Source organism: Aquarana catesbeiana, linkage group LG05 (assembly GCF_042186555.1).
Source record: "Aquarana catesbeiana isolate 2022-GZ linkage group LG05, ASM4218655v1, whole genome shotgun sequence".
Taxonomy (NCBI): Eukaryota; Metazoa; Chordata; class Amphibia; order Anura; family Ranidae; genus Aquarana; species Aquarana catesbeiana.
The window spans coordinates 259,766,129-259,781,271 of record NC_133328.1 but is presented as its reverse complement, the minus strand read 5'-3'; the positions used below and the strand labels follow the sequence as shown (position 1 = coordinate 259,781,271).

Genomic DNA, 15,143 nt, shown 5'->3' with positions numbered 1-15,143 from the left:
CCTTAAGTCCGGCTCCGTGGCCACCGGAGCCCCTTCTATATTCCATGATACCTTTGTTATGGGTTCGTTGGTGTGGCTGATGTTGAGATGACCTCTGGTGGACACCGCTGGCAGTTCCCATCCTTTGGCTTTTAAAGTTTTCTGCTTGCTGTGACCCTCTGTGGTGGGGGGTCATGGCCTTCTGGTAAGAAGCAACCCCTTCTATTCTCTGGTGGTGGACCCCCCTTCGCTATTACAGAAATGCACCTATTGTCACTTGGACTTTTATTTTTTGGTGATCTAAACTCACAATGACATTTTATTGATGCCTCATTGGATGGGACTGTTTCTTTCACCTTTACCATATGTTTTGCACACTGGTTTATTATATTTATTTATTTGTTATGTATGATCACGGTATAAACCTCTTGCACTGTAGATTTTACATTACGCACTATTAGTATTAGCGCAACCCTTTGTTTTTCTTACACCTTGCTTTATATATACCGCTTTCTCTTTGAGAATTGTGCCATTTATACTATTTAACCACGTCCCTACCCGCGTATTGTAATATGACAGATGGGATGGGATGGGATCTCCATCATGGGATCTCCCTAGGGGGCGCGCGCCCGTCGCGTTGCTCGGGACCCGGTGCGTGTGCCCAGCACCCGCGATTGCCCGTTAACCGGGCCGGACCGTGGATCTGTGTGTGTAAACACACAGATCCACGTCCTGTCGGTTGAGAGGAGACTGATCTGTGTTCCCAGTACAGCGGAACACTGATCGGTCTCCTCCCCTTGTACGTCCCCGCCCCCTACAGTTAGAATCATTCCCTAGGAAACCTATTTAACCCCTTGTGTCCCCCTAGTGGTTAACCCCTTCACTGCCTGTCACATTTACACAGTAATCAATGCAATTTTATAGTATTGATCGCTGTATAAATGTGAATGGTCCCAAAAAATGTGTCAAAAGTGTCCGATGTGTCCACCATAATGTCGCAGTCACGAAAAAAAAAACGCAATCGCCGCTATTACTAGTAAAAAAAAATATATATTTTTTTTTTTAAATGCCATAAATCTATCCCGTATTTTGTAGACGCTATAACTTTTGCGCAAACCAATCAATATACGCTTACCGTATATACTAGAGTATAAGTCGTTCCGAGTATAAGTCGAGGCCCTAATTTACCACAAAAAAATGGGAAAAACGCATTGACCCGAGTATAAGACGAGGGTAAGAAATACACAGCTACTGTAAGTGGAAAAAGATAGTCAACAATGCCCATCTGCAGCTGTATACCTCCTCCTATGTCCTGTGCATATGTGTCATGTGTCCTTTGTATATATGTGTCATGTGTATATGTACCTGTGTGCATGTGTCTGTGTGCATCCTACCTGTGTCCTGTGCATCCTCCGTGCGCCGCTCTGCACCGATCACCGTGTAGTATTCGGCGGCCATTCACTGTTCAAAAGCCGCGCCGCCTCCTCGTCCAAAAAACTCCATTTCCCAGCAGTCTTCGGTCAGCCTATCACGGACATTCTCTCATCCTCATACCACGGACGAGGATGAGAGAATGTCCATGATAGGCTGTACACTGACTGCCTATTACAGACGAGGAGGCGCGGCTTTTGAACAGTGAGAGCCGCTGCCGAGTCTCGGTATTACGGTTTGGTTTTTTTTTTTTTTTTTTTTTTTTTTGATTTACCAAAAATATGTAGAAGAATACGTATCAGCCGAAACTGAGGAAAAAAAATTGTTTTTGTTTTTTTTAAAAATTGGGATATTTATTATAGCAAAAAGTAAAAAATATTGTTTGTGTTTTTTTTTTTTTTTTTTTTTTTTTTTTCAAAATTGTCGCTCTTCTTTTGTTTATAGCGCAAAAAATAAAAACCGCAGAGGTGATCAAATACCACCAAAAGAAAGCTTTATTTGTGGGGAAAAAAGGACGTCAATTTTTTGGGGGGTACAACCTCGCACGACCGCGCAATTGTCGTTTAAAATGCGACAGCGCTGAAAACTAAAAATTGGCCTGGGAAGGAAGGGGGTGAAAATGCCCTGTATTGAACCGGTTAATCATTCTTCACTGGACGGAGGTAGTACAGATTGCCATCTTTGGCAATCAAGATCCTTGCTTGAAGTAGACTTCTCATCACTGCTACTTGGGTGTTACCTAATTTACCCTCGCCCTCCACTAATCCCAAAAGACATTTTTTCGGCTCCAGCTCGGTGGAGGTTCCGAACACCCCATCAATGTTTTTCACCACCTCCGTCCAATACCGAAATACCCCTTCTAAATCCCCGCATCTAGGGCAACTAGGATCTGTCCGACGGCCATATTGAAAAAGTCTATAGGGAGTATAGTAAGACAATTGTATACATTTGTATACATATTCCCTGATATTGACCTGATTGGCTGCTCACATCCAAAGGGGCGGGACAGACATGGCCGCTTTCCCCATATAAACATACAGTGTGCAGTAGCGTGGTACCGTCGCTGAAGACGTCCTAGGACAAAGCGTGCACGACGGAACCACGCACACTACGTCACTTCCGTATGTACGAGTGGGTGGAACGCAGATGTAACGCATAGCTACTGACATCCCTCATCTCGATACACGGTTGGATTTTAGTGGTTTCTAATCTGTTTTTTTTTTTTTTGCTGAGAATCAGTGTCATCCTACCTCAGTGGTACACTGGGTAGGAATATACAAAAACATTTTTTGGGACTTTGTTTTTTATATGCTTTTATAAAGGGATTTTTTACGTTACTACACTATGGAAGCCCTTTTTTTATGTCTTTGATGTATGAGGGTATTGCAACACCTCCATCAGCCAGGACCCACCGTAAACAGAGAGCAGCGACTTCCATTTGAAGTAATACATGCCCAATACCCCTGCAGGGGCACCAGGAGTCGGTGAGTGGGAAATCTGAAGGGGGGGCACAAAAGTCACCTGGCAGCGTTTTAAGCACTAAAGTCACCCCAGGAGTTCCTGACCTGATGCAGACATAAATTTATTGGACTATTGTATACTACTTTTGATTTAAATACTGCAGCAAATGCTGGGCCCAGGCTTCACTATATGAACTGTAAAGTACTTATAAGGCCCACATTTGTTGAGTTATGTACGCATATGGATGCAGCTGATGCAAACACAAATCTATGGGACTAATATATAAATACTTGGATATAGTCACTGTCATATATGCTATGATCTAGCCCTGTTGCATCACTCAAGTTGCACCTGTGTGGTTGGTATAAGTTATAGTGTACTAAATTGGATGGTTACTTGTCTTTGTCCTATATAGTTGGCACGGTGTATATTAATATACACAGAGCGTAATATCTCTGGCAATACACTGCACCAACTTAGGCAATTTATCTATACAATATTCTGCCTACTTTTATACAAATTCACTCCTGCATACACTGTAATATATTCCATCATAACTTTAGGGATCCTAGGACCCCTCCCACCCACTCCTTACCAGTCACCGGGGTATTCCACTCCACCTACTGACTGGGATGATATGTATATTGGTGTGCAATATTGTACTAACATAAAACCACCCGTATGGTTTATCCTGCACATGCATTAGCATTTAGGTTTTCTAGGTAGCGCCAACTAACCCCCCTTTTCTTTTAGTTCATGTATGGTTAGCAGAGTACCCTTTTGTGAGTGCTCTGAGTAGGGGAAGCAGCAACCTGTTCTTATACCATATAGGCCCACCCTAAGCGCAATTTTTTACGTGTTATTGATTACTATAAAGCATTTTGACCCAACCGATGAAGCCCGGACCCAGTTGGGCCAGTTCCATGGCCTTCCACAAGTACTGCCACTCTAGTCTATCGAAGGCCTTGGCGGCGTCCAAAGACAAGATGGCCCTCTCCCCATCCTCGTCCGGGACCTGGAGGTTCAAGTATAGGCGCCTGATATTAACACTTGTTCTCCCAGGTATAAAACCCGACTGGTCCGGATGGATGAGGTTCGAGATAACTTTGTTTAATCTAGCCGCCAAGACCTTCGCCAAGATCTTCATATCAGCATTCAACAAAGCAATCGGCCTATATGAGGCTACATCGAGCAGGTCTTTACCTTCCTTATGTATAATAATTATGAGATTCCATCATTGAAGAAAGAAGCTCTCCCTGTGTGCTCAAGCTGTTCAAAACCCTCAACAGCTCAGGGAGCAGTACTTTACCATAATGCCGATATATCTCGGCTGGAAGGCCATCTGGTCCCGGAGATTTCTGCCTCGCCATCTCGTTACTTATACGCATCGTCTCCTCTAATGTTATGGGGCGGTTCAAATCGGCTCTATCCGTTTCACTAAGAAAAGGCAACTTCAGTTCCCTAAAGAAAGAATCCGTCTTCACTCATCTCCCTCTGCTGGGATCTATAAAGATCCTCGTAATACTCTTTAAATTTATTCACTATCTCTAGGGTATTTGAGGACGCTCTACCATCATCCACGGCAATCATAGATACCGTGGATGTGGGAGAGTTTGTTCTAACTAATTGTGCCAGCATCCGTCCTACACTTTCCCCTTCTCCAAAGGCGATTTGTCTTTTCGATTTTGTTGTTCCTTAATCCAGCTCCCAGGTGTATCGGGTGTGGGATTATTAATGTATTGCTACCCTCTCTCCCATTGTTCTCTCCCAGTCCTTAGTCTGCTTCTTAATTTTTGAGATCTGCTGTATCATTCCTCGCAAAAAGGCTTTCAGAGTGTCCCGTACTATTCCTGCCGGGGCGGTGTCCTGATTTAAGTCAAACTCCCTCAGGGCCCTCAATATATCCTAAGGATCTCCCATCAGTTCAATCCAAAAGGGACTCAGTCTCCACTCCCCGGGGTGATCAGGTTTACCTAATTCCAGCGAGACTATCACTGGAGAGTGATCTGACAAACCCCTAGGCTTGTAACACACTTTTTTTTTTTTTTTTTTTTTATTAGTGGCATTATCTCCTCATTTCCCAGGACTAAGTCAATCCTGAAGAGTGTAGAGTGAGTCACGGAGAAGCATGAATACTGTCGGGCCCCTAGGTTGCGTATTCTCCAAATATCCATCAATCCTGTTTCAGTCAAACTCTGGTAGCCTGCTATCCACTGTTCTATCTAAACTCTGGTCCATTACCATGTTAAAATCCCTTGTTACTAACACCGGCACCCCTGGTTTATCCAGAGAAAACTTAGTGAGTTCACAGAGGATCGACAAATTGAAGGGGGGGGGGGATACACATTTGCCAGTATGCAGGATCTATTTTCATCAAACCTACCTAGGAAAATGTATCGTGCCTGTTCATCTATCTTAGTCTGGATACAGGTAAAGGCCACCCCAGCCCTAATAAGGGTACTCAACCCTCTAGAATAAGAAGTGTGGACTGAATGGAATTGTGTACGGTAGTCTCGCCACCTTAATTGGGAACTAGCGATTTTTGTAAGATGTCTCCTGTAAGCAAAGTACACTTGCCGCATATGTTTTTGCGATCAGAACTGCTGCCTTTTTCTTTGGATCTCCCATTCCCCGCACATTCCAAGAACATAAATTCAAATTAATAAAAATATTTCCAACCATAATAATCTAATTCTATGTGCCTTATAACAAAATACCAGTGTCTTTTTTTCTGTTACGTGATTTTCTTGTGGTAATTTTATCAATTCTTCCATCCTGCATTGCAAACCCTCAAAATTGTAATAGATTTCAAACAGCCCTGTGTGCCAATTGTAACTCTTCTTCAAACTCGTGCTCTCATACATCCTATTCTTCTGCCCATTGGGCCTACTAGGGGGCATTCTAATGTGACCGTTGCCTATATCTATCATCTTAAGTAATACTAGTGCAGTTAGTCTTATCTCCTTACCCTCTTCCCTCCCTAACCCGCCCCCATCCCAACCTTTATACAACCAACATATAGAACCACTACCATACATGACAAGACAAAAACATACAACAAAAAACAGTTTTTCGTCAAACCCTGTGTTAACCGGGGGTAGTGTGCTCATAACTCCCTCACACACAATTCCTCCCTCTTCCACTCCCTATTTATTCCAACATTGTGCTTGTGATGTGATTTAACCTAGCATATTGAGTAATAGAGACAAAAAAGAAAACACGGATATATTACATTCTCCTTTTTTATAGGATATGATCCAGTCCTCCACCCCCTCCAGTGTGTCAAAAAAAAAGTCTCCCCTGAAGCTTTTATTCTCAATCTAGCGGGGTACAGTAAAGCATAGTTCACTTTTAAATGTTGCAGTTTGCGTTTAGCCTCTACGAACTTGGCCCTCCGTTTTTGCAAGTCAGGTGAGAAGTCGGGGTACATTGAAACCCTATTGCCATTATATAGTATATTACCCATTTCCCTGGCTTTATTTAAAGTAGTCCATTTTATCTCTATAATAAAGCATTTTCCTGAGGGCCCCTGGTCATCCTGCCCCTCTCACCCATTTCTAGTTGGCTTAGGGAGCTTGCTATTCTAGCTTGAAGATGAGGTTCCTCCTTTTCCAGTCAATCTCCTAAGCACCTCATAAACCGTTTGGGAGAATGTGTCCACTGATTTTGGAATGTTTCATAGCTTGGCTTGAGTGCTGTGTAGCATCTAGACCCAATCTAAACATTGGAGTCACTGTGAAACAAAGTGGAGTAACTGTGTATTTCACATTTTGAGAGTATATAAACCTCCTTACATTTAAATGGTGGCTGTTCTGGGAGGACATATGAGTACATCCTCCCAAAACTAGAGAGTACCCACCCAGCTGTCATCTGTGGGCTTCTCACCACTTGTGGGTGTCCCGTGCGGCTTGACATTGCTTCCTGTTTCTCCGCTTCAATGTACATTTCGTCATGAGGTCTTCAGGAGGAGCTACAGGAAGGGCCAGCTGTAGTAGAACTTAAATACCTTAAATTTACCTTTTCACATGCCAGTGCATTTTTGCTGCCACTATGCATTCTCATAACAATAGGTCTCCACGCGTCAACCAGACCATTTTTACATGTCACTGTAGTTGCCCTTCATGTCTCAAGGAAAACATACATTTTTTTTTTTTTTTTTTAATGCAGGATTAACCGCTGCCACCGACAGATGGCAGAAATTGCAGTTAATGCAGTTTTGACTGTAGCCGATATGGAACGCAAGGATGTTGATTTTGAGTTGATTAAAGTTGAAGGCAAGGTTGGAGGCAAACTTGAAGATACACAACTTATAAAAGGTGTTATAGTCGACAAGGACTTCAGCCATCCGCAAATGCCAAAGGTAAATTATAAAGTTGATCACTCCCGCCGGGAGAATGCAATGGCTCCGCGTAAAGCAGGGGTAGCAACCTCGGCCCTCCAGCTGTGGTGAAACTACAAATCCCCTCATGCCTCTGCCTCTAGGAGTCATGCCTGTGATTGTCAGGGACTTGTAGTTTCAAAACAGCTGGAGGGCCGAGGTTGCCTACCCCTGGTGTAAAGGATTCCCCTGTCAACACTGTCAGTGTTGATGGGGGAATCGAGTGAATTTCTTTCCTGCAACAAAATTTGCTTCCTTAGTTTGCTCTCATTTTCAATCCATTTTATCTATTGCCTCACGTTTTCTTTCTCACCCGCCACATTTTCTTTTTCGCTGTGTATGCATCTGTTCTATTATGTATTCCTGATCATTGTGTTTTCACAAATATGCTTAATGTACACCCACTCATTTATTGTTTTAAGCCCTATGCTTAAACAATAAATTAGCTTTTCTGCAGATTTTTGTCTTCAGATTTACCAAAACAATGTAGTGCAAGGGCCTGCCTGATTGCATACAAATTAAAACTCTTAAGGTTTGACCTCCATATTATATGGTTTTGGTAAATCTTCAGAAAATCTAATAGTGTGTATGGGGTCTTAGAGTTGGTTTCCTGTGAACATGTGTTTTATTTTTCTTTAATTCCAGGAAGTTAACAATGCTAAAATTGCAATTCTTACTTGCCCATTTGAGCCACCTAAACCCAAGACTAAGCATAAACTTGATGTGACCTCCGTGGAAGACTACAAAGCCCTTCAGAAGTATGAAAAAGAAAAGTTCCTTGAGATGGTTAAACAGGTTTGTAGTGAATCCATTTTTGTTATGAATTTTGTTTTTTAGAAGTGGATGCTTTTGGCTTATATTGTTTGCTGCTTTTTCTGTTTGTTTTTGTGTCCTCCCTTTTTACACATCTCCCTGGTCACTGGCCTCCATTTCTGTGGCAAAGGCAGTTTCTTGGTGCAGGGATGGGGGGAAGAAATCGGGTCACTGAAAATGCAGCTATCGATGTGCACTCCTTCTTGGTCCAGGGATGGGATGGGGGGGGGGGGGGGGGATTGGGTTACTGAAAATGCAGCTATCAATGTGCACTCCTTGAGGAGAAGCAGCCCAGAAGCGGACCCAGTGGCTGCTACTGCAACATTATAAAGTGTTTGTGGACATTTTTGCAGCTGTATAGTGTATTGTGCTAACTTGTATTTGTGAAAAAAAAAAACACAGCTTTTTAGTACTTTGATTTAAAAAAAAAAAACAGGGTTTTATTTTCTTGTCAAAAGTGCATACATGGCATGATATACATTTAAGATAAATCGCATATCATACAGGTTTGCAGTCATTGTGTACATGGTCTGAAACTATATTACCGTATTGTGATCATATGGAAAATAAGAGCGCTCCAAGAGATGACCGTGTGTTCTGTTCATATTACCCATGGAGGGAGAGGTCTGCAGTGCGGTAACTGCCTGGGTAAAGAGTCATAAGATATTTTATGTACAGGTGTCTGAGTCTTGTAACCAGTGATCCCAGATTTTATTGTATTTGGCCGGGCAACCTCTATTAGCGTATATAAATTTTTTGTACGGTAGAGTGTTATTTATTTCCACCTTCCATTCCGCAAATCTTGGGGGCAGGGGCCTCATCCAGTTTCTAGCTATCACCTTCCGCGCTGAGAACAGCATCTTGTGTAGGAACGTCTTTGTATACTTATCGGTAGTGTCAGCGAATAGCCCCAGGAGGCATTGTTTGGGGTCCAATGCAACCGGAGAACCCATGTTATCATGGAGAAAAGTCACGACTTGTGTCCAAAGACCCTGTATTTTGGGGCATGACCATAGTAAGTGAATAAACGTACCTACCTCCCGCATATTATAAGAGGCCGATGGTAGTTTTTGGGGGTCTGTATTTTTAACTATTGCCATAATGACATTGGGGGGGATGTTGGAAATTGAGTTTGGGCTGCATGTTTTACTTGCAGGAATCTAAATAGCATGTGGTCAGGGAGTGTGAATTCTTCAAGAGCGGTAAAGGTTTTGAGGGTTCCATTTGTGATCAGCTGATGCAAGTATATGATGCCATAAGTGGACCATAAGTCCGCGTCGGGCAGTTGTATGAATTTGGGTAGGTTTTTATTGTGCCACAGTAGGATGTAGTCATTATATTGAAGAATCTCCAATTTAGATGAAGCTATAGCCCAGGGATATGCAATTAGCGGACCTCCAGCTGTTGCAAAACTACAAGTCCCATCATGCCTCTGCTCTGGGTGTCATGCTTGTTGATGTCAGTCTTGCTATGCCTCATGGGAGTTGTAGTTCTGCAACAGCTGGAGGTCCGCTAATTGCATATCCCTGCTATAGCCCATATGCGTCTGTAGTGGTATAATAGTTTTCTTATCACTGCCTGGTCCTGTGTTGCTAGAACCTATTGCTATTGCATAGATTGAGTCTTTGGTGTGTCTGGCCCACTTGGGACATATTAGCTGTAGGAATCTGTCTGTTTTATCGAAGTGGTAAAATTGGGACGCTATATAGCACAGATTGAAGTCAGGCAACACAGTGCCTCCCAGATCAGTGGGATTTTTAAGCGCCTGCCAAACCAATTTATGTCTATTGGTTCCCCACACGAAGGGTTTGAGTAGAACCTCAAGGGATTTGAAGTACTTCAGGGGTAGATATATTGGGGTGTGCCATATTACATACAATATTTTGGGAGGAGAATCATTTTAATTAGATTAACCCGGCCCCACACCCCTAGTGGCAAGCGGGCCCAGGCTCTAATTTTAGATTTTACGTGAGAAATGAGGGGTTCTATGTTTAAATGTACGTAGTCTGTAGGTGATCTGGAAACTTGTATCCCCAGGTATTTAATGATGCTGACTCGTTGCAGCGGTAGGTTGGCCTGAGACTCAGTAGGTGGGAAGCTGTCTATTGGTAATATTTGGGATTTCTCCCAGTTAATCTTCAAGCCGGAGAAGGTTCCAAATAGTTCAGTGGTTTGTAGTGCTGTGCGTAGAGAGGGACCCAAGTCCGCCAGGTATAACAGTGTCATTCTTGTACATGCTGATTTTTTTTTTTTTCAGTCAGAGTACCGGAGCTCAATCCCTTGGTCTCTGGGTTAGCTCGGATGAAGACGGCCAAGGGTTCCGTGGCTAGGGCGTATAGAAGTGGTGATAAAGGGCAGCCCTGCTTTGTGCCTCAATTGAGTTCAAACTACTGGGAGGGCCATCCATTGGCTACCACTTCGGCCGTGGGTGTCTGGTGTAACAATTGGACCCATTTAATAAACATTTGTCCAAAGCCGTATCCCTCCAGGCACCTCCAGAGATACTCCCACTCTACAGAATCGAACGCTTTTGCCGTATCTAAGGTTACTACCACCCGGGATCCAGCTTCTGCATGTGTGGCTTGCAAATTGTTGTACAGTTTGCGTAAGTTTAAAGGAAGTGTTACGGCCTGGCATGAAACCCGCCTGGTCAGCATGTATTGGGGAGAGAATAACTTGGCTTAGTCTCAGAGATAGCATCTTGGCCAAGATTTTTTGTCTACTTGTAGCAAGAGAAATGGGACGATAGGATTCCGGGTAACCCGGGTCTTTTCCCTGTTTGGGGATAAGGATTATCGTTGCCTCTCTCATAGTGGGGGGCAGGGTAAAGGTCTCGAACAAGTGATTGTAAAGAGCGAGTAGTTTTGGAATGAGTAATTCACCAAATTGAGAGTAAAACTCGATAGGGAGACCGTCCGAGCCCGGAGATTTGGATCTGGCAAAGATAGCTATTGCAGTGGTTATTTCATCTGTGGTCATGGGTGCCTCAAGGAGGTCAATTTGGTCGCTTGTCAATTGGGGGAGGGTGGTACTATGGAGGAACGCCGTTCTTGAGTCTGTCACCTTCGTCCTTGTATAGGTCTGCAAACTCTCTAAACAATAGAGGTTACACTTTGTGGGTCTGTGATCTGTTGATTCCCCGGTCCATGTAGAGTGATAACCACTGGGGGTCTGTCTTCGCTATGCACTAAGTATGCTAGGAGCTTACCTGCCTTTTCCCCGTATTCAAATAGTTTTTGTCGGGCCTTTGTGTATTGAAGTTGAATCACTACTCTGGATTGCATTTTAAGTTGGGCTGCTGTTGCTGGGGTGGGATTAGTGGCAAATTCTTGTTCTGTGGATGCTAACTCCGTTGCCGCCCTATCAAAGGTGGAGATCAGTTTTGAAAAGTTTGTCTCCTCAGTGCTGGCAACTGTTGAGTGTGCAGTTTGGAGTTTGTCAAGAGTTGGGCGCAAGGTGCTGCTGATTTGGCTATTACAATTGAGACTCCTAGCATGGGGTGCGTGGGTGGAGTGAAATGCCCACCCGACCCAGGGGCGGTGTAGGGCCATCTGAAGTCTCCCCTCTATGTGTCTCCACCAACACCACCACATCAGCCCTTTGTTTTTTGAGAAATGCAAGGGCAGCCGAGCGTTTGATTTTCTCACGCAGGCCCCATACATTCCATGTAAGGAATTTTATAGATGCCATATAGTTAAAATTAGAACATAACACCTCTCCGTTGTATCTCGTGATGTGTGATCTAGTATAAGCACATGAGGAGAAAATCAGTATCTGTGAACCGAAGAAAAAATAAATGTAGAGCAGTTCCATCCACCGGGTTAGACAGAGGCATTGGATCAAGCACCTCTGTACTGGATGATGTTGAAGTGCATGCCTTGGGAAGTTATTGTTACACACAGTTATCCAGTCCCAGTTTCTTTTTCTGTCTGCCTGGTAGTGATTCCCAGTGGTCAATGAGGCAAAAACTCGCTGCACTGTGCATGCGGTCTGCAGAACAAACATGTTCCCACAGCTCCAGGAAATTTATAAATACAGGGGTGCAAGAAAGACCCCTTGATGGGGTAATAAGATGTTTTGGTTTGACTCACGTTTTTTGTAGGATAGGTCCTTGATTGTCACTCGGAAAGTTCTCTTGTTTCAATCCTGGCTGTATAGTTATTGGGGTTAGAAGGTTCCTTGCAACACCGCTACCTAATAAAGTTACATCTGTGGTGAATGTTAACCCAGTACAGGGGGTCGGGGCAGTCGTGTAGCAAGGAGAAAAAACATGGTGGGCCAGGGAATGTAGGTAAAACAGTGTGGCAAAAAAATAGTGTCTCACCATCTGGCTCTTCTGGTGTTCAGTTATTCAGCTCTGTCAGGGGCAATCCTGTGTTGCAGCCAAGAGATGACCTCCTGAGGATCCTCAAAGAAGAGTACACGATCTCCATTCTCCACTCTCAGGCGGGCTGGAAACAGCATGGAGTACTTCATGTGGTGGGTACGCAGCATCCGTTTGGCCTCCATGAATCCCTGACGGTGCTTCTGTATCTCTGCGTAGAGGTCGGGGAAGACTGCCACTTTAACATTTCCAATGGGGATGTTTCCCTTTTCCCTTGCCATCCTCAGGGCAGCATCCCCATCTTTATATTTTATAAGTTTTGCGATAAAGGTACTGGGGGGAGCTCCCTGAGGTGGGGGGGGCCTTGCAGGCATGCGGTGTGCCCACTCGACTGCAAGCATGGGGGAGAAGGCATCCCGACCGTAAGTATTTTATTTATCAGCAGCTGCTCCAGAAATGTTGTTGAGTCCTTACCTTCCACCCCATCTGGGAGACCGAGGCGGATGTTGCATCTTCTTAGCCAGTTCTCCATGTCATCCTGTTTGGCAAGGAGCTGGTTAATCTGTCTTTGCGCGTGGTCTGATTTGGCTTTTCTGGAAGTCTTGTCTTATTAATGAAATGTCCATTTTAAATTCCTCGATCTGAGCAAATGCAGTGTCACACCGATTAGGACAGTGCAATTGCCGCCAAATCACACCAATGTGAACCAGGGCTTACAGAGACTTTTATTTGCTTTTGTTCCAAGTAAAATATTTGGGAAATGTAGTTCCAAAACATCTGAGCTGCCAAGGTTCGCCATCACCGAACTAGGCTATATCTGTGACGTGTGATTATGTGAATTTTTGGCTGTGTGGCATAGGCATCAATTGCATATCTATAACGGTTTGTTTGGTATTAGATTCTGTTACTGTCAATTGCATTTCTATTACGGTTTGTTGGGTATTGGATGAATTATACGTCTCTGACCTTATGCTTCACCAGTATGTTGTGTCTCTATGTATTTAAAATACACAACATTGGACCTAAGCTTGTGGTGGTTTATGTTCTTTTGGTACCATTGTGGATCATACCTCATTTTGTTTCAATATCTCGACTCTGCATATGTAATAGTTCAAATAGTCCGCTTGAAGCTTAGCCCTCATTGGTATATATAGCTGTATGAATTAGGAGGCTTTTACCTTACCTTTTACATTGTCACGTGCAATCTGCAATATATGTTGTCTTGATATATTAATGTACATAAACAGTGGTGTAAGTGGGTTAAGAGAAAAAAATCTCTGGTTGCTGAGACCTTACCAGGGCATCTTTATGCAATCTCTCAGGCGATACAGACATATAAATTCCACAACCTATTACATTATATTTGTGATATTTGTTATTACATTAGTCTTCTTTGAGAGATGGTTCTTGTTGCAGAAGGTTCTGCGAGACTTGTGTTGTGTGACTATGCCTCAATACTGGGCATGTGTATTCTACAAGGTACTTTTTTATGTTTTACGTACATGTCTTTGGAGGGTATTTGTCTTTTGCATATGTACATGGAAGGCCCATGGATTCTTGCTGCTGAGCCTTCATTCAGCAGAGGATCAAATAAATCCCTCACGTTCAGCACACCTTACCCTGTGCCTAAATCTGGTAAGGTCAGAGGACATCTACCATTGCATGTAGATGAAGAAGTAGAAAAATCTCCTCCTTTTTAAGCCAATAACTTGTGGTCCGACCCCAAGGGGTCGACTAATAACGTGTTTTTTTTTTTTTTTTTTTTTTTTTAAGAATCGGTATCAGAAGCTGATTGCTTTGTTCGGGTCTCAGATCTAGTAACCCAGAAGTGCTGTCATGACATCACTTCTGGATTGCTGGCATCCTAAAGGCGCCAGTTTTAAAGAAAAATAAAGAATTCAAAAACGCTGATCTTGGCATTTTTAATATTTTTAAGTGCAGTGGAGGGGTTTGGGACCCCCTCACGCGCCCCCCGCCCAGTAGAGTCCCTCTCCCTGCCTATTACTGTCACAAGGGATGTTTACATTCCTTGTGACAGCAAAAGGGGGGGGGGGGGGATGTAAAATGACTGTAAAAATAACTTTAAATCTACAGAATATCGGCCTTAAAGGCAGCCGAAAAATCGGTATCGGCCCTGAAAAATAATATTGGTTGACCCCTAGTTTCCTCATATTATATTATATTGTATTTATGGTGTTCCTCCTCCAGTGGATGAATTGTACATTGTAGTTGAATAATGTAAAGCTATATCACTTGCAACACTGAGTCCTTTAATTTGGGTTGTGTGGTCACTATAATCTTTCCTAGGGCTTGGGATCTATACAGTAGTATAAGCTTGTATGACTGGTGTAACAGGCCATTTTGCTGCAGGTATTGGGCAAGGATATGGCCTGTAGATGTGGTATCACGACTTGCTATCGCTCTGACCCTTATACCTGACTGGGTACGTGTTTTAAGTTCAGTACCACTGTATATGTTAAACCATCAGTGCTTCTCATTTACACAGCAATCCTAACAGATATAGCAAGTTAATATGAACGTTCTGTTACTGCTACAGGCTTAGTCTCATGAAGTTGTGATCTGCCTTACTTAACACGCTCTAGTATCACTAGTATGTGCCATTTGGTGCTAAAGTGGAGTCAGACTTCTAACATTAGGCAGAGCACCAATGGTTGGACTTGATTGACATGTCTTTTTTTTTTTTTTTTTTTTTTTTTTCATCCTCACCTACTATGTATGAATGTAACCTGTCATTTG

The 15,143-nt window shown here is 43.3% G+C and overlaps 1 protein-coding gene across 1 annotated transcript in view; it reads left to right on the top strand.

Moving 5' to 3' along the window:
* Window positions 1–15,143, top strand: part of CCT5 (chaperonin containing TCP1 subunit 5) — a gene marked incomplete in the record, with an annotated part of 162,464 nt that overhangs the window by 81,800 nt on the left and 65,521 nt on the right. Inside the window, 2 exon segments of the mRNA XM_073630730.1 lie at window positions 7,039–7,231; window positions 7,895–8,044. Of these exon segments, the coding sequence (XP_073486831.1) occupies window positions 7,039–7,231; window positions 7,895–8,044 (343 nt within the window).